This window comes from Acanthopagrus latus, chromosome 1 (assembly GCF_904848185.1).
Source record: "Acanthopagrus latus isolate v.2019 chromosome 1, fAcaLat1.1, whole genome shotgun sequence".
Classification (NCBI taxonomy): Eukaryota; Metazoa; Chordata; class Actinopteri; order Spariformes; family Sparidae; genus Acanthopagrus; species Acanthopagrus latus.
Window position 1 is genome coordinate 131,591 of NC_051039.1, and position 19,244 is coordinate 150,834.

General features: G+C 44.2%; 1 protein-coding gene and 1 long non-coding RNA gene across 3 annotated transcripts in view; one reads left to right on the top strand and one right to left on the bottom strand.

Moving 5' to 3' along the window:
- The window catches only part of LOC119015271 (mitogen-activated protein kinase kinase kinase kinase 3-like), a 41,585-nt gene extending 26,152 nt beyond the window's left edge, over positions 1-15,433 (top strand). The window contains exons 13-33 of one of the 2 annotated variants that reach the window (XM_037091139.1): positions 3,386-3,455; positions 3,574-3,632; positions 4,525-4,587; positions 5,307-5,365; positions 6,327-6,479; positions 7,141-7,183; positions 7,268-7,424; positions 7,962-8,035; positions 9,294-9,335; positions 10,139-10,223; positions 10,391-10,470; positions 11,015-11,075; positions 11,658-11,775; positions 12,136-12,194; positions 12,602-12,705; positions 12,919-13,090; positions 13,290-13,358; positions 13,472-13,564; positions 13,650-13,720; positions 13,796-13,851; positions 13,939-15,433. In XM_037091139.1, the coding sequence (XP_036947034.1) occupies positions 3,386-3,455; positions 3,574-3,632; positions 4,525-4,587; positions 5,307-5,365; positions 6,327-6,479; positions 7,141-7,183; positions 7,268-7,424; positions 7,962-8,035; positions 9,294-9,335; positions 10,139-10,223; positions 10,391-10,470; positions 11,015-11,075; positions 11,658-11,775; positions 12,136-12,194; positions 12,602-12,705; positions 12,919-13,090; positions 13,290-13,358; positions 13,472-13,564; positions 13,650-13,720; positions 13,796-13,851; positions 13,939-14,026 (1,776 nt within the window). In that variant the 3' untranslated portion in view covers positions 14,027-15,433. Of the gene's footprint in view, positions 1-3,385; positions 3,456-3,573; positions 3,633-4,524; positions 4,588-5,306; positions 5,366-6,326; positions 6,480-7,140; positions 7,184-7,267; positions 7,425-7,961; positions 8,036-9,293; positions 9,336-10,138; positions 10,224-10,390; positions 10,471-11,014; positions 11,076-11,657; positions 11,776-12,135; positions 12,195-12,601; positions 12,706-12,918; positions 13,149-13,206; positions 13,250-13,289; positions 13,359-13,471; positions 13,565-13,649; positions 13,721-13,795; positions 13,852-13,938 lie in introns of those variants that run through there. The other variant, XM_037091175.1, reaches the window with a different exon arrangement.
- Positions 15,434-16,308: 875 nt separating this feature from the next.
- Positions 16,309-19,221, bottom strand: LOC119033568. The gene is made up of 2 exons (XR_005079319.1): positions 18,818-19,221; positions 16,309-17,962 (listed from the first exon to the last, which is right to left on the bottom strand). It is a non-coding gene; the product is annotated as an uncharacterized LOC119033568 (long non-coding RNA).
- Positions 19,222-19,244: the final 23 nt, after the last annotated feature.

Below are 19,244 nucleotides of genomic sequence, written 5' to 3' on the forward strand. Positions count from 1 at the left end.
CTCCCAGGACAGAGCCAGCTCTCCTGATGGCCTGTTGGCATCGGCTGTCTTAGCCCTGCTGCCCCAGCGCACCACAGCGTAGAAGATGACGCTGGAGACAACTGAGTGGTAGAACATCTGCAACATGGTCCTGCATACGTTAAAAGACCTGAGTCTCCTCAGGAGAAAGAGGCGACTCTGACCTTTCTTATGGAGGGCATTGATGTTGGCTGTCCAGTCTAGTTTATTGTCAATATGGACCCCCAGATACTTGTAACAGTCCACTATATCCACATCAGTACCCTTGATGTTGATAGGGTTTGGAGGGTTACTCTTCTTCCTAAAGTCCACCCGCAGCTCTTTGGTTTTCCCCGTGTTGAGCTGCAGGTGGTTCTGTCCACACCACTCTACAAAGCTGTCCACCACACCTCGGTATTCAGCTTCCTGATCCCCTGAGATACAGCCCACAATGGCAGAGTCGTCCGAAAACTTATGCAGATGGCAGGATTGTGAGCTGTACCTGAAGTCCGAGGTGTACAGTGTGAACAGATAGGGCGAGAGAACTGTCCCCTGAGGAGCCCCCGTGCTGCTCAGTACGGTGTCTGAGATGGCGCTCTGCAATCTCACATACTGTGGCCGCCCCGTGAGGTAGTCCCAAATCCAGCTGACTAGCGAGTCATTCACCTGCATGTCCAGGAGCTTACTGCAGAGTAGAGTACCTATATGCTTCTGGTACCAACACATAGGAACGATGGAAAGCCTCATTCACAGTCTTATAATCTGAACTCTGGGCAAAGACGCATAAACACTTTCAACCTCTTCCAGCTCTTCCAACCAACACAATTTCGAATAGCAATGGCCTTAACTCTACTCGCCATTTCAAAGTATTAGCAACCCGCTTGAACTCACTCATCCACTTCGTTTTCATTACATGGTGGCACAAGCCGACTGTTCTAAGCTAAATCAGAGTGTTTCAATCTAAACTGTTGACTTGATAAGGAGCTCTTGAAGTTCCAGCTTGCTCAAACAAATGGCCTCCTCCTCTTCACTTTACCTTTCTTGGTAAGCCAGCTCCATCCTCACCCGCTAAAACTTCTTTGCTCTAGCTTGAGCTTCATCTCAGCTTCATTTGAGCAATAGGCTCCATGACACTCCCTTCACTGTCATCATACTCACAAACACTTTCTGATTTGGATTCAGAGTCATCAGTGAGGATCTGCTTCTCCAATAAACCAATGATCACAGAATGTTTTATTTAATGATGAAAAATATTCCAACAAAAAACAAACAAACAAACAAAAAAACAGTCTCTGTCTCATCCAGCGAGGACAGAACTGAAGCCTAGGTCAAGCAAAATTGAAAAACGTTTATTAAATCACACCCTTACGGTAACTGCTTAATGGAACCGGAGTCTCTTCACAGCATCACTTTACCCTGGAACTGCGACATGCAGTGGGGTCTCCTGACCTTTAAACTCTGAGTGACATCATGGTCAACCTGTCAGAGTTTTATGGCCCGCAGCCACATAGGGAACAGGTCAAAGTTTGGGGATGGACAGTAACTTGAATTACATTTTGCCAGACCTTTTGGGTGTTGGCTTAGTTTCGTTGTTCTTAAATTCCTGAGGTTGATGAGGCCCTACTCGTTACGCTTTTGATTTTCTTTACAGGCCTCTCCTTTGTTTGAGATATGGGGGATGAGGCCAAAAGGGAGAACATCACAGGTTCAACCAGTAGCTCCTGCTGACCTGTGACCGAGATCTTGAGAAATCTCAGGTCATAACAGGACCTTGGGGAATCCTTGATCTCTGTCCATAACAGCGTGTACATGTGATCCGGGCCTCAGAGTTGTGTTCTTGTCTGCGTCATGTGACTACATCATAATTTGCCTGTTTTCTTTTTCTGTCTACAGCTTCACCTACTGTCAGGTAACTGCTGTTCTCCTGAGTGATGAGTCTATTCAGTGAAGTCAATATATTAATCAAGAGAGTGAGTGAGTGCTCTGATGACTTTTGTCATTTCAAAGGCAGTAAGAGTCATTGATTAATTAAAAGAATATCCATTTAATAATGCATGCTCTGCTGCAATAGTCATGATATTCATGATTATTGATGCTGGGCCACTTGTTTGCGTTGTTTCACTGTTTGAGTTTGACCTTGTTTGAGTTTGTGTTTAGAGTTTGCATGAAGTTTGTTTTCTGTCCATAATATGCAAATATTCGTTAGTAAAAGAGCATTTCCTGTTACATTAATAGGAGACTCTTATTTTGAAAGGTGCATCTCTGACTAACGGAACCGAAACATGTATGACTGTTCAGATACGGAGATGTTTAAGATTGCCTCCACATGTCCCTGTATGAGTCTGTGGGAGCAGCAGGAAGTCCTCCTGTCCCTTTAATGTGAAATCCTCCATGTGATGAAACGCTGATGAAACTCTGATGGAAGAAACCTGTTTAAGATTCAGCTCAGATGAAAAGCAGAGAACTGTGGCTTGGTTTTTAGCTTTAGAATAGAAAAAACACTGAATACTGATAGAAAATCCTCAAACCGCTCTACCCACTGAGCTACAGCTCAGTACAGGTCAACTAGTGATCAGAAGGTTGCTGGTTCAAATTCCGGCTCCCCTGGGGCAGAACTGAGCTACGTGTTGAAGTATACTAGAGCAAGATGTTGAACCCCAAAATTGCTCCTGATATGCAGTTGGCACCTTGTGTTTCAGCCTCTGCCATCAGTAAGGGCCCTGTGATGAGCTGACACTCATCCAGGGTGTACCCTGCCATCGCCCATAGAGACAACTGGGATAGGCTCCAGTAACCCTGTGACCCCTTGAAAAAGGGGGATAAAAGTGGTAACATCCCCGCGACCCTCATGGACAAGCGGAGGAAAATGAGATTAGATTTAGGGATGAGATGAGATTTAGGGTTAGGGTATGTGTCAATTCCCTGACATGTGATCATTGAATTAAATGTTATGGTGATAACTCAGAAGTTATTTGATTTGAAAGAACAGAAACAGTTCAGCTGTAGCTCAGCTGCTGCTGAGGATGATGATGATGGCCAGTGTCACATTTAATCCCCCAACATTTGACTATAGTGACACAGTACACAGTAAAGCATGTGAGCATATAATCAAAACCTGCAGCTGAGAGGTCAACAGATTCACTGTGTTTGACTATGACCTGCTCTCAACCCTGTGACAGCGTTTTCATCCAATCAGCTGACTGAAGGACGACATTCAGACTCCATTTAGTATCTGCAGCTGTCACTTTAAATGCTGGTCTGCTGTTTAATATGAAGTGTCCTCTGCTGACGGGACAAGGACACTGTATAAATCACCTCTATACAGTCTACAGTCGGTACTGTAGAGAAATACAGTCTAACAGCTGAGAGTCTTTCTGTCTGTGTGCAGGTCGTCTCTGTCCCTCAGAGGATTCTGTCTGGAAACACCAGAGAAGGAAAAACTCTGTCTGAGATCAATTGTGAGTTTGCCTGTTTGCTAATGACGATGATGAAGATGGTTAAGATGGTTATGATAATGATGATGATGATGATGATTAAGATGATGTTGATGATGAAGTTTTGTTGTCTCTCTTTTAGTTGATCAGATGAAATTTGATCCTCCCCTGAGAAAAGAGACTGAAGCTCATCATGAGGAAGTACAGTGACACACACATACACACACACATACACACTATACATACTTAATAATGGCCTCTGCTGTGCCCAGGGATCCAGGACACACATACTATGTCTGTCTGTGGCTCAGACAGCCTCCTCTCCTCTACCTGCTCACACTCTCCACAGAAAATGTTCACATGGACGCAGTTTTTACAGAACTGGGATAAGTTTTCACCATAACTGAATGTGGTTTTTACTGATGAGAGATTTCACAGCAGTGTCCTCACAATCTCTCCTCATTTGACACTTCAGTGTACAGCTGTCGTGGCAATTTGACGCCCCTCTTAGCAGTGGGCTTCAAAACACGAGCGTCAGACACCGTCAGTGTGTTTGGTCCTCAGGTGGTACTGTGGGGATACAGAGTTGGGCAGTAGGTCTAGTTTTCTTGATACCCCTTTTTTACTTTTAAATTTTAATTTGTGCCTCAGCTGAGAGGCGTGCAGCACCAGCAGTGTGATCGACACAGAACTGTGAACAAATACACAGTTTGTTTATGATCCTTGGAATCCTGTTCCAGAAGGAGTTTCTCAAGAATTCTTGTCACCTTGTTACTAAAGAAGGTTCATATGTAATGTGTATAGATGAGTGAGTCACCTTATTTGAACACTCTTGTTGGTCTTTTAACGGTTAAATACTCCCGTTGAGTATTCAGTCTGACTCTACAAAGTGAAGATTTTCTCCACAATCCAGCTTCAATAAATGTTTCACTGTAAAACATCCCAGTCTCCTGAACCTCCATCAGCAACAAGTCGACCAGTTCTAAGAACTTCATGATAGTAATAATGAAGAGTAGAACAACAATAAGATGAAGAGCTCCACAGGTGTGTTCAGTGTGTGATGACTCAGCAGGTACTGCTCTCATCTTTACAGACAGACTCAGATCGTTTCCTGGACTGTGAGGAGGAGCTGTACTTCACTGCAAGATCCAACCTGGTACTGATACACACACTGAGGCTCATGCTAACAGGCTAACTTGGCTAATTATTAGTACTGTGATAGTTGTAAGCTACCACTACAGCTAACTGACTGACAGTTGATGCGCAAACAGTCTACTGACAGCTAACAGTGTGACTATACGAATGGCTTACAGTCACCATTTTTCTTTTTGTTTTCTTCTCGTCTTCATAAACATTTCCTGTCTGATGGGTGATGTCACTTCCTGCTCTGCTACAACTGCTCGATCTTAATTACATTGTGATGTGGGCCAATCAGCAGATTGGAGGTGTGTCAGTGGTTCCATTAGGACCGCTTCGACCAGTTTGACACAGAGCAAATGAAACCGTTGCTGCTGGGGTTCTGTGTGTGTACTGTGTGTGTGTGTGTGTGTGTGTGTGTGTGTGTGTGTGTGTGTGTGTGTGTGTGTGTGTGTGTGTGCTGTACAGATGTAGACTACTCATGACCATGCGGAGGTAAAGTGCTGTTAAGTGCTGCAGCAGTGTTTGTGTGTGTGTGTGTGTTGGGACTCTCACAGTTGGAAGTTGCTGAGTCAGGTGCAGCGTTTTACCATCCAATCAGCTGTTTCCACCTGTGCTGTACTGACTATGTACAGCAGGCTTTTATAGGAATAAAGAACAATGGTTAAAAAAAAAAAAAAGGTGGATGAAAATAATAAGCCTGCTGGTGTGTGTGTGTGTTGGGGGTGTGTGTTGCAGGAGCTGCACATGGAGAATGAAGATGCAGCATCATCATCAGGATCCATCAGTGGAAACAGGTGAGACAAACTATCATGACATCACTGAACACGCCTGACAGGCCTCCTCACACAGAGCGCACTCAGTAGAGACTTCCTGTTGGCTGCCTGCACAAATGAATGAGATCATATAACTTGATAATGAACACAGAGTGACGCCACCTGCTGGTGCGGAGAGGTGTTTCAGCTGTGTGCTGCGCTCAGGTACAGCACACAGCTGGACACACGAGTGTTTCTCTCCTCCATCACTGTGTTTCTCTCCTCCATCACTGTGTTTCTCTCCTCCATTACAGTTTCTCTCCTCCATCACTGTTTCTCTCCTCCATCACCGTTTCTCTCCTCCATCACTGTTTCTCTCCTCCATCACCGTTTCTCTCCTCCATCACTGTGTTTCTCTCCTCCATCACTGTGTTTCTGTCCTCCATCACTGTTTCTCTCCTCCATCACTGTGTTTCTCTCCTCCATCACTGTTTCTCTCCTCCATCACTGTGTTTCTCTCCTCCATCACTGTGTTTCTGTCCTCCATCACTGTTTCTCTCCTCCATCACTGTGTTCGGTGTATTGGAGTGTCGACCTCAGCTCTGTGAATAATTTATGGCTCCCCTCAGAGGAGGTGGAGGAGGTGGAGGAGCAGCGGTAGGAGTGATGAAAATTTAAAGACGCTGCATTCGAGCACTTTGGAATATTTGCTAACGGTGAATAAAATGCAGCCGCTGAAGGTTTGAAGTGGACGGCTGACATTTAAGCTCAGGTCACCACCACGCTCTCTTCTTCTGTCTGAATGTGTCGTCCTCTGACCTCCTCACTGAGGGTCACACTGTGGTAACACTCAGACAAACATCAGCTTGGAAACAAGCTGAAGGTGAGGTCATCAGGTGAGGTCATTAGACACCTGCCTATACAGACAGGTGTGACATCGCATAGGTGATACATTTCAGACTCAAAGGTTAATTTACTGAATCTCAGGTGTTTTTCCCTCCAGGTGTCTTGAGACTCACCTGGTCGATGAGGCTGTAGGTGAAGGTGAAACAGAGGATGATGATGTATTTAAGGGAGGATGGGATGAAGATGACCAATCAGGGGTCTCTGATGATGCAGATAGCCATGACAACGAGGATGGAGACGACATGCAGCAGTGAGTGTGATCCAGAGGTGATCGGGGATCCTGCGCCAATTCTCTGCATCTTCTGTATAAAAGTTTCAGATGTGGCGAGGGGTGAATTTTGCTGCAGCTCTGATCCACTTCTAGGGGTAGAATCAGAGGAGCAGCAGAGGCGAACTGAACCAGTGTGAATGGATAAGGTGCTGCTGTGTGTCAATCTGACAGTCTGTTAACCACACAGGTCCTTCACTCAACTAAATACAGAGAAATGTACCACAAAGCAACGTTACAGGACCAATTAACAGTAACTGTAACTGTCTTTGGACACTTATGAGGAAAAAAATACTGCAGGTATACATGTAGAAGCGTCCGCCCTCCTGTTTGTCCTCCTGTCTGTCCTCTTGTCTGTCCTCCTGTCTTTCCTCCTGTCTTTCCTCCTGTCTGTCCTCTTGTCTGTCCTCTTGTCTGTCCTCGCTATGCGAAGCCAGCTTATCCATTCACACTTGTTCGGTTCTCCAGTACTGGTCCTCTGATTCTACCTCCAGAGGCGGATCAGAGCCGGAGCAAAATTTCACCCCTCGCCGCCTCCGAGACTTTAACACAGAGGTGGAGAATTGGCGCAGGATCCCAACCTCCAAACGGCAGTGAGAACGGGGCTATTGACTCACAGGAAGTTCCTCTGTGTCTCTTTCAGTATAAAAGACTCAACACTGCAACCTGAAGCTCCTCCCCCTCAGGTGTGACCTCTCACCTATCCTTGACCTGTTCTCTGTCTGTTTGGGTATTTTCTGGTAGAAACAACATTCCCCCCCCCCTTTCAGGACGGCACCCCGCTCCCTGACCATGATCACAATGGCAACCAGGACCAGGGTACCATAAAGTATCATCCTCTGTCAGAAAGCCCCGTCCACTCAGCCACCCACAGCCCGCCCAGGCCGCCACCCCCAAAACTGCACCCCAACAGACTCAGCAGTCTGGGTGAGATCTACAGAACCAGGACAGTTGGTCATTCTCTAACTGTAGGCTAACTGTAAACTGTCAGACAGTCAGGCTAACTATAGGCTAACAGACAGGCTAACTGTAGGCTAACTGTCAGACAGTCAGGCTAACTATAGGCTAACAGGCAGGCTAACTGTAGGCTAACTGTCAGACAGTCAGGCTAACTATAGGCTAACTGTCAGGCTAACTGTAAACTAACTGTCAGACAGTCAGGCTAACTATAGGCTAACAGGCAGGCTAACTGTAGGCTAACTGTCAGGCTAACTGTAAACTAACTGTCAGACAGTCAGGCTAACTAGAGGCTAACAGGCAGGCTAACTGTAGGCTAACTGTCATGCTAACTGTAGACTAACTTTCAGACAGTCAGGCTAACTATAAGCTGTGTAGGCTAACTGTAGACCTCACACACCTCCTGCACCCCTCATGGGCACGTGGTGTAATTATCACACACTGTGGTACCTGAAGCTTCCTCCAGGTGTCCTCAGTCTCTCTGATGTCCTATCTTTGTGTCTGTAGTGAATGGCCCGTCCTCTTCTGAGCAGCAGTCTGCAGCGTCTCCTGCTGTCCACACTGGGAAACATCTTCCTCCTGTAAGACAACTTCATCACATTAATGTTTACTTTGATGTTTACTGATGTTGTGATGGAACATTATAAGCATCATGGTGAAACTTTGTTTCCACAATGACCTCACTTAAAGATGTGTTTGAGTTTTTTTTTTTTAATAACTATTGATAAACAAAGCTTCTTCACAAGTTTTTTATCAAAGTGTTGACTGACTCCATGTTTGTTCTGATTTAATCAAACAGACCAGGAGGAAACATTGATTATTAGGGACCTATGAGACCTGCGAGGTCCCTATTGTTTTTGGAATGACCATTTTTTCATCCCAAATGATCACATTTTTCACTGCCTGAACATAACCCAAAACTCACCAAACTTGGAAGGTACATCACACCGGGTGAAAAATTTCATAATCTATTGTCATCCTCAATTTCCACCACTAGGTAGTGCTATAAACAAGGAAAGTGCATTTTGGCTTATAACTCTTTGTCGTGTGTTCAACAACCTTATATCCACATATTCACAGAATTGTGCTGAATCTAGTCATATAGGACACGCCCATTTCCACCTCCGTTTTTTTACCCGCAAATTCACGAAATGTCGCAAACCTACTTTTTCAAACTCCTCCCAGGCCATTTCACTCATATGCACCAAACTTTGCACACAGCATCTGTGGACTCTCCTGACAAAAGGCTATTAAAACAATTTTGATATACCAAATAATACTCAAGTCATTGAATAACTTCCTGAACATTTTGCTCAAAACACAAAGTGTTGCATATCTCCACACTGGTCTATCCCAATGACATGAAACTTAGGTGACTACTTTCCCATGCACCACTAAGGCTATGAGAAAAATTTGATAAACTAGCATCTGTGGACAAAACTTATCAAAAGCGTTCACCTACGTCACACATGGTGGCACGGTCCATTTAGATGCTTTGCCATAAAACCATCAATTCATTATAACTTCCACACACAATTTGCCATCTACTCGAAATTGCTCAAACATGTAGAGGGTCTTGCCCTGAATACATCTATGTGGCACACCCTGACGGCAGCATGCCCCAACGCCCGTTCATCACTGCTTGCAGCTTTAATTTTGATTTGTTATTGACTGTCCTGTCGCTATTACAGGGACATATAGTGACCTAATGTGACCTAAAGTGAGATAATGTGATGTGAATGAGATCAGACTGCTCACTTGATCATGGGGTTTGTGCCCTGGATCCATAAAATAGTTTTTTTGTGTTGTTACACTGACATCAGTTTGTTTCCTCATCAGCACCCAGTCAGCAAAGGACTCCCACCTACACCTAAAGTCCACGTAAGTCCTCAACACACACAAACACACACACACACTGACGTCATGCATTTACGTACCTGATCCTTCAAGCAGTTCAAAATGCTCAAGATGGAAACTCACCTGTTCAGACTGAAACTCACCTGTTCAAACTGAAGCTCATCTGTTCAGACTGAAACTCACCTGTTCAGACTGAAACTCACCTGTTCAGACTGAACTGAATATCAGAGTTACACTAAAACACAGAATACAAACATCATAATATGAATGACAGCTCAAGGGATTGTAATTCTAAGAAGAGATTTGAATGAGGAAACAGCTGGTTCTGAAGTGCTGACAGGTCCTACAGACAATCTCAGGCTGGATTCAGAGCTGGTTTGGAGCCAGCAGGTCAGACAGGAAACAGTGAGTGTAATCTAACCATAAAGTAACAGATACATTGTAATATTGTCTGCAGATGTTTTTATATGTTGTGAAACTGATTGACCATCAACTGTTATCAGCCCTGTCATCAGAGAGAAGACTCAGACTTCTACAGTTTGTATGATTCAGTGCAGGATGACTGAGAGATGTGATCAATATTCTGCAGCTGCTGATTGATCACAATTTAACTGCAGGACGATTTATGATGGTCAGTTTTTAACATCCGTAATGCAGATTGTTGTTTCTCAACTGTTAAATGTTTCAGTACATCATGAAGAACTTAGCCCTGAAGGAACCTGAGAGGTCCAGAAACATGGAGATGTTGGAATTTGATGCTGATCCAGTTTGAACAGAACCCGAAATCTGCTTACTGTAAAGATGAGCTGCTATCTGTTTCTCCTCAGATGGGAGCTTGTTTTTCCAAAGTGTTTAATGGCTGTCCTCTGAAGATTCACTCTGCTGCCTCCTGGATCAACCCTGACACCAGAGGTAGGATGACCTCTGGACCTCTGACTGCTGTGTTCATCAGCTGCTTCAGTGATGCTCAGCCAGGAAGGGTTTGGGTTCGGGTTTCCATGCGTGTCTAATACCATCAGTCTCTGATGTTTTTGTCACGACCGCAGTATTTCTGATGAGGTTGTATTTGTGTGTTTCAGATCAGAACCTGCTCTTTGGAGCTGAGGAGGGAATTTACAGCCTCAACCTGAATGAGCTGCATGAGAACTGTATGGAACAGGTGAGGGGAAGGAAACTGTAGCCAGACTCAAACAAAACCACCAGGAGAGCTCTATTGGACCACCAGGTCCAACAGTTGCACCTGACCAAGCTGATGCAGTCTCAGCTGATTAAGGTCTGCCTGCAACCTGGGTCTGAAATTATGCAGACTGCAGTCGTTCTGTCTTGTGTTGATTTTTTCACAGTTACTGAATCAGATAAACAGCAGCTGTGTGAAGGTGTGAGACACCTGCAGGACTCACATTACTCTGCAGACTGTCAGCATCTGGTCCAGAATCAGGTCCAGACTTGAGTCTCCATCTGCACAAACATTAGTGTCAGTACATGATTCTGCTCTTCATCGTTAAGGCGTCTCCTGGTTTACAGTCCTCTGCTGTCAAAGTATCTCAACGTATAGATTTTATAAAATCTATACGTTGAAAAACAACAAAAACAACACCTTCAGTTCAGGAGGGTTTGTAGTCCAGATCAGGAGACTGCAGCAGCGTCTGGTTCAGACTCGTTTCTGCAGAATGAATCACTGACGGACAGTTTTGTATCTGCAGCTGTTTCCTCGCAGGTCTACCTGGGTGTACGTGATGAACAACACCCTGATCTCCATCTCAGGTGAGGAACTTTAATTGATCCACTGACATGTTGGTGCCACAGTTTTAACAGCCGAAACACAAAGCTGATATTGATTGTTGATTGATTGATTGATATTGATGATTGTTTCAATAATCAGTTCAATAGGACACACCTGTCAGCCTGCTCAGGTGTTTTACAGCTAATAAGATAAAAATAACTGTTTCGTCTCATTTTAATGTTCTGATCAGTGTTCAGTAGAAATACAGGACTTGGCCCCGCTGCTTCAGTTTCACAGACTTTATAACAACATGCTCATATTTTTCTCTCCATTCTGTCCAACAAGACTTGGAAAAAAACATGAACAAATCTCATCTCTATGACAATAAAGAGCTTTGGACCAAACTGAGGATGAAGATTAAGTCATCAGTGTCATACTATAATAATCAGAAAGAAGTTAAATCACTGATTATGATCAATAATCACTGTAACAACAAATCAAAGAACATCATGAGTACACTGAAACAATGTTTACTTCTTACATACGTATATACGTATATATGTACGTATTTGTATACTTTGTGGGTGTGTGTGTGTTAACTGAGTCCTGAGTCCTGTCTGCAGGTAAAGCCTCGCAGCTGTACTGCCACAGTCTGGCCGGTCTGTTCGATCAAGCTCGACACAAACAGAAGCTTACCGTCTCCATCTCGACTCACCGTCTGCCTGACCGCATCTTGCCACGGTCAGTTCCTCTGAAAACATCCCACACATTAAAAACTTTTAACACACTAAAGGTGGTCCGTTTGCTGCTAGCATGACTGCAGACTTTCTGTCAACAGACATTGTTTAAAATGAACATGTGTGATGAGCAGAAGCTGTTCGCGTCTCCTGAAGCATTATGGGCAGTGTTCAGGAGCTGTTTTGGAAACTATGTAAATGTGTGAAGGAGTTTTGTGTCACTGTAACTCAGGTCATTGATGGAAACACACGAGTGCATCACGTCAGTTCAAAGCTTTGGCGACATTACCAGTGAAACTTTGTGCCACAGCAATGACCTTCAGCTGCTCACAGCTCACACTGCTGAATGTCTTTTTGGCTTCAGGAAGTTTTCCATCTCCAACAAGATTCCCGACACTAAAGGCTGTCTGAAATGCTGTGTAGGTAAGTTATACACCATTTCCCATCATGCCCTTGTGCATAGTCTCAGCAGCAGAGATCCAGGTGGATGTGGAGGGGGCGCTGTGGTTCATGGTCAGTTCCTGTGGAGTTAAGTATCACTAACAGGGTCAGAGGCGGAGAGACACTGTCAGGGTCGACAGTGTTCAAAAGAAAACTGCTGCTGAAGTTGACAAATGGATTGGAAAGAAAACCTCAAACTAAGTGTTAGCGTTTCTAAACTCATTAGCTGACAGAACCACCTCAATGAGGAACTCACCTGTGACTTTTGACTAACCAACAGGTAGATGTCTTTGTTTTACAAATATCAACTGTGAGCGTAGCACAGGGTGGAAACCAGCAGACACTCACCTACACCACAACTACACCTGATCTCTCCCCCTCCCCCACAGTGAGAAACCCCAACACAGGTCATAAGTACCTGGGTGGAATCTTCCAATCAGGTGTGGTCCTGCTGGAGTGGGTGGAGCCGATGCAGAAATTCATGCTGGTCAAGGTGAGAAAACAGAATGGTTCTGATGCTGTCTTCACCTCAGAGATGGGCTGCTGATCCTCAGCAGCTCAGAGGAGAACTGCTGTTGAGGATCAGGATCCTCCTCACACTACAGAGTACTCCAAGACCAGCTTAGAGAGCTCATCTGGGCTACCTGACCCGAACCAGGAGAAGCATCAAAACAGATGTATAACTCTTTACATGTGTCCTCACCAGAATGTGGACTTCCAGCCTCCGTGTCCTCTGGAGGTTTTAGAGCTTCTGGTTGTCCCAGAGCAGCCGTACCCTCTGATCTGTGTTGGCCTCAACAAAGGAACTGAACTCAACCAGCCCGTCAGCTTCCAGACCCTTGACCCCAACTCCTCCTGTCCCACCCCCCCTGACACAGGTACAACCCCTCCTGACTCATGTACACAGGTACAACCCCTCCTGACTCATGTACGCAGGTACAACCCCTCCTGACTCATGTACACAGGTGCAACCCCTCCTGACTCATGTACGCAGGTACAACCCCTCCTGACTCAGGTACACAGGTACAGCTCTTAGCCAACAATGTATCACCGGTCCAAACTTTGGTCTCCTTGCAGAAAACCCTCAGAGTTGTGTGATCCACATCACTCAGCTAGAGAGAGACACTGTCCTGGTCTGTATGGATCGTAAGTTCAACTAAACAATTTTGTTTTGATGAATGTAATAATTATTCCAATGAAACGTTTCTGATTTGAGATTAGAGATTACCTGAGTTCTTTGTTCTGTCACCTTCCTGCAGGATGTATAAGGATCGTGAACCTTCAGGGGAAGCTGAAGTCCAGCAGGAAGCTGTCAGCTGAGCTCATCTTCAACTTCCAAATCGAGGCGATTGGTAAACCACCTTAAATCTGCTTCAAACAGTCTCACACGCTGCCATATTACAACCCATACCAACCTGTCTGTTCGTCCTCCTTCAGTGTGTCTACAGGACAGTGTTTTGGCTTTCTGGAGACACGGCATGCAGGGGCGGAGCTTCAAATCTAACAAGGTAGTCATACAACCAGAGATCACAAACCTGTTCACCTTGCTGCTAAATTCTAACGTGTTTGTTTTCTGTTTGCAGATCACTCAAGAGATTTGTGACATCAGCAGGATGTTCCGCCTGCTGGGCTCTGACAGGTGAGACACCTGTCTGTTCACGCGTGTGTTGACCTGTCTGTTGACCTGTGTCAACAGTTGCGCGTTTACCTGTCTGTCTGTCTGCAGGGTGGTGGTTCTGGAGAGCAGAGCGACAGATAACCCGACTGAACACAGCAACCTGTACATACTTGCTGGTCACGAAAACAGCTACTGACAGCAGGACTTCACCAGTTCAACCCAGGACCAAGCCAGTTCAACCCAGGACCAAGCCAGGACCAAACCATGACCAAACCAGGGCCAAGCCAGAACCAGACTTGTATCAAACCATTTCAAATTAAGCTCTAAATCAGGAATGCTCCAGTTACAAACCTGTTCTTGTATAACTGTCATCCAAAACCAGATCCAGGTCCTGTACTGTACATTATTGGTCTCATCACCAGTGTGTCCGCCATTTTAGACCTCTTCAATTATCCCACAATGCAACAGTAAAAAAATTGTCACTATACAAGTGCCACGTACCATCACGCCTTGCAGTTGACCTGAATAGTATCTGATACAATGTGAGCAAGTTTAGATCTCAGTAGTCGTCTCAAGCTGGACCACAGCAGGTCTGACCCAGAAACATGAAGCAGAACCAGACTGAACCATTGAGATGACCCCTGAACAGAAAGAGTCCAACTGTCTGTCAAACTGAAACACTAAGTCAGCGGGTCAGAATTATAAGTAGACTATTATATTGTAGTTGTTACTGTACTTGCAGAGTAGAACTGTATGTGTGTTTGGGTCTGGGTTCTGAGAGGGCAGCAGGAACAACACAGACGAACACTTTCAACCGCTGATCACTGCTGAATGAATGAAACACAAATTTCAGCTGACGTGCATTAAAAGACACAAACAACAACACATTGGCAGACGTAACAACAATCATGAGACTCAAAGTAACGTCATGGATATTCAAACAGGTTCTTGTCACTTTGTGTCACAGTTCTGTCACACAGTTTCGACAGTTACATTATGAAAGGTGTCTCCAGCAGTGAGTGATCAGCTGTGTGCAGCTCCTCTCGTTGAGCAGGTGAACGCAGACCAGCGTTCAGACAAGAACACAGACGGACCAGGACACATGAACATGGTGAACACATGAATCATGACGTTGATGTGTGACAGTTGACATGACTGATAACAGCCTCAACACTCTGCTGGAGAAGGTGTTGAGAAGTTAATATTGCGTTCACATTCAGTACTGGAATATGAGAAAAGTTCAGTTCTGACTTGGTCCCAGTTAGCGTGGTTGATCAGATATCTGCGTGATAACTCCCTGAACTCACATATTAGTTCAGCCTGCAGGTCCAATCGATCCTCAAAGGGTCTCCAGCATCAGCCTGCTGTTGGGAGGTGTGTAACATCCATTGACTCCTGACATCAGTGATCACAGAGCTGTTGTACCTGAGCTCACCTGCAGGAGGCAGACCTGATGTGATGAAGGCAACTTCCATGAGAAACCTGATGTGGAGGTCACATGTTCTGTTGGTCCGGTCATCATCAGTCTGTATATGAGGTTTATTCTTAATAAAATCTTTTTTATGTCCAGATACTGTCAAATTAAAAGTCTTTTTTACTCTGATGACTGTGTCAGTTTGAATCATTAAAGTTTTTCTCGTCCTCAGTCAGTCCTTCACTTCCTGTTTCATGTCTTACGTTAGCCAAGTTCATGATCACGCCGCACTGCGCTGCGTGCCTAAATCGTGATGCATGCTGGTTAAAATGTGTCTACGATGACCTGGATGGGAGTGGTTTCTGCTACGCATTCAGTGTCACATGACCTTAAGTTATTGTGAGTTATCCTAGACCCACCTAGACCCACCTTCATGAAGTCAGGACTTTGCCCTAATTGGCTTTTATCTATTCTGACGTACTGACATGTGTTTCAATGACTTTCTATATCCACAAGCACCTCTTTTTTACTCAAATATCACATACTTTCAGATCAGTAGCAGCCATGTGGCTGCACCTACAGGAAAGACAACACGAATAAACCTATAAAATCCTTCATCTAACCCAACAACCCTGAAATATGTCGTCAATAAACTGCTCAGTTCTGTCAGCTTGTGGTGATGATGGAGAAGTGGTTAACTGCTGTGTCCAGTGTTATCTGTACTGTCCACTCTTATTAACTCTGTCTGTTCCCGTCACATTAACAATACAAAGAATCCTGAAATATTCTGCGTGTGATGAGATGTGCAGCGGGACCAGACATCTGACTCAGTCATCTGTTCTGATTATTCTATTTCATTCATTCATTCATCATCAAAAATGTTGCTATAAGAAAATGCATCATCTTATGTGTCTTTATGCTTATTTGTTAAACGTAGTCAGCAAATTCCCCTCAGCTGTGATATAATCATGCACCTCAGCACAGTTGTCATCATAATAATGAATAACTGTTGTAATTGTATTGTATTGTTATTGGGCAAGACTTACTATAATGTACCAGATAGACAAAGTTCAAATGTATTTAATGGTGACATTACAAGGAAAACAGAACATGAGCATTTACAGTAAGACGACATTTAAGCTTTTCATCTACTCTTGATGCGCCACTTTGTGACCATTGAAGTGAAGCAGTTATAAAATATCCAAATTCGAAGTTGTTATTGTGACAAAGCTGTCACATTCTGTTGTCTCTAAATATGAACTGTCCATACAACTTATCAGATAAATGCGCCCTCTGCAAAAGACAGGCTTGACATGGGTCGTCTGCATGCAACACGGCAGCAGTTCCACTGCTCTGTTCCCTCATCCTACATGTTTTGGTAGACAACTATTTTGAACATCTCAGATTGAATCATTTCTGAAGGAGATTAATATGAGAAAAAGACCAGCAAAGTTCCCATAGCATCAGGAAAGAAAACTGATCGCAGCGTTTGTAGCTCTGCCCCTGCAGTCAGTCAGCAGAGGGGTATTGCACAAAACCAAGATAAGGGATTAAGCTGGGCTCAAGTCGGTTGCATGAAAGCAGGTCAAGCTTAACCCGGCCAAGTTACTATGGTGATTTATTCTCTGCAGCTAGTCTGCTCCAGACCAGGCTGGGATTAATCCTAGAGATTTACCTGTATTTCCACCGTCAATCCTGTGTGGAATTAATGTTTTACATTATGTCCATGGTCTTTCTAAGTATGTTGCATCTGCATATTAAAAGTCCATGCATATGTTGAAGTTGCAAAGGTGTTTTCAATTAAATCTGTGACAAGGGCTATATATACGAAGCCATGCTCTCACTGTACCACAGATAGTCTGTATTACATTGAGATTTTTTGCAAGTGGGAGCTTCCTTTATTCTGTTGGAGATGTAGATACCTCAATAAAAGGAACCATTTGCTGCACAATAACACGTGTTTGTCTGGAGCTGAAGTCATTCATCAACATATTCATCACCTTCCTTGGCCACAGAAGACCCCTCCACATTAAGGAGTTTTACAAGATTGCAGGTAACCTCAATTTCAAAGTGCAACCATTAGCGTCTAATTAGATCAGTCGCAGTTAGATACTCACTATTTTTCGTTACAGCTTTCCCTAAAATCATTGGTGCAGTGGATTGCACACACATCAGGATCAAACGCCCCTCAGGAGAACACGAGGGAGATCACATTAACAGGAAATCCTTCCACAGCATCACTGTTCAGGTAAGAGTGATTTGTGGTTACTATGACCTACATAAATTAATTCTGTGCATTAAATGACCTTAATAGGTTACAACTTCACATTTCAGATGATCTGTGATGCCGACTGCCTTGTCAGCAATTCAGAGGCAATTTACGAGAGACTTTCACAAGGTAAGCCACACATTTTATTTGTACTGTAAGCACCTTGGACATCATGAGTGTTTAACTCTGCTGTGTAGTTTTCTAAATGATATCTTGCATTATCAGGCAAATTCTCTGGTGTGCTGCTGGGAGACAAGGTTATGCCTGCGAGTCATTCGTCTTGACTCCCCATGCAGACCCCCAAACCCCACCACAGCAGGCCTACAGCCATGCACACAGCAAGACAAGGGCTCGAATAGAGATGACCTCCAGCCTTCTGAAATCTCGGTTTCAGTGCCTGCACCGCCTGAGGGTTTATTTGGCAGTCATTTCTCCTGGCTGCTTGGATCCTGGAATAGAGAGAGCAAAACAAAGATTAAACACTGTATTGCAGACCTGTGATCTGAATAAAATGTACTAACCAGATCATCTTCTGGTGGCTCCAAAAGTGTAACTGTGTTCCCAGACACTTTAAGGAAATCCAAAGTCAGACAGTATAATATATTTATTTGACTGTCTTCCATGTGCAGTAGTACTGCAGTATGTAACTTGTATGAAGCGGACAGTTTCTGTGGCTGGGACACAATCTGTTACTGTCCCTCTCTGGATCCCCTCCATTACTGGCCTCCCTTCATTTAAATGGGATGCCAGCTCCTCCGCTGGGCTCGTATTGGTGGGCCGCCCCCTGTGCCACTTCTATGGGCTTTTTTTAAAACTGCCACAATCATACAGACATTCAACATGTCAACAGACACTTAATCAATTTACCTCATTTGTTCACTATTATCTACTTTAAAGTCACCAGCCTGAAAAATGTTCTTGTATTAAATTTTAACTTGCTGCCAGGTCCTTTTATAGCCAGACAAGTTTGTTCTTTATGAAGGAGAGAAAGATAAAATAGATAAAAACATGGCAAAATCTGATCAAACGACACACATTGTGGATAACTGTTTGTACTTAATCATACTCTACATTTCCTGAGTAACATGCAAAGTGTACAACAGTTGATTAGTGGACCTGAAAAGTAATTCCTTTAGTCCTTTAATTGAACCCTAATTATGACAGCTCCAGTGGAGCGCTGTTTATTAGTTGTACAGTTTTGAACTACGTACGCATTCAGCCGGTCCGCTATTGTCTGCCAGGCTTTCTCTCGTTCTTTAATCATGACACTGGTATTGCCTTTTTTCCCTAATAATGTGTTTCACCTCTTCATAGAACTCCATCAGGAGCTGTTGTTCAGCAGCCGTGAAATATGAAGCGCGACTCTTATCCATGTTCCCATCGATGATTCTGTGAGCGAGGTGAGGTCTATTTAAGTATGCCGTGAACACGCACTTATCCCACCTACACCTGGCTTGACGTAGCCGCGCCTTTTCATCCTGGCTCGGCAAACTTGCAACCAATTAATCCAGGATGCGCCGAGCAGATCAAGCCGCGCTTGCCTGATTCTACTTTTGTGCAATACCCCTCTGGAGTTCAACTTGAACGCGCCTGCTAATAAACATCAACAGACAAACAGCTGATGAGTCAGGGCCAAACACATCAAATGAAACAGGAAACAAAACAATAAAAGCTGATCGAACACTTCTGTGTATGTGACGACATATTTGAGGAAACGTCTGAATCAGCTCA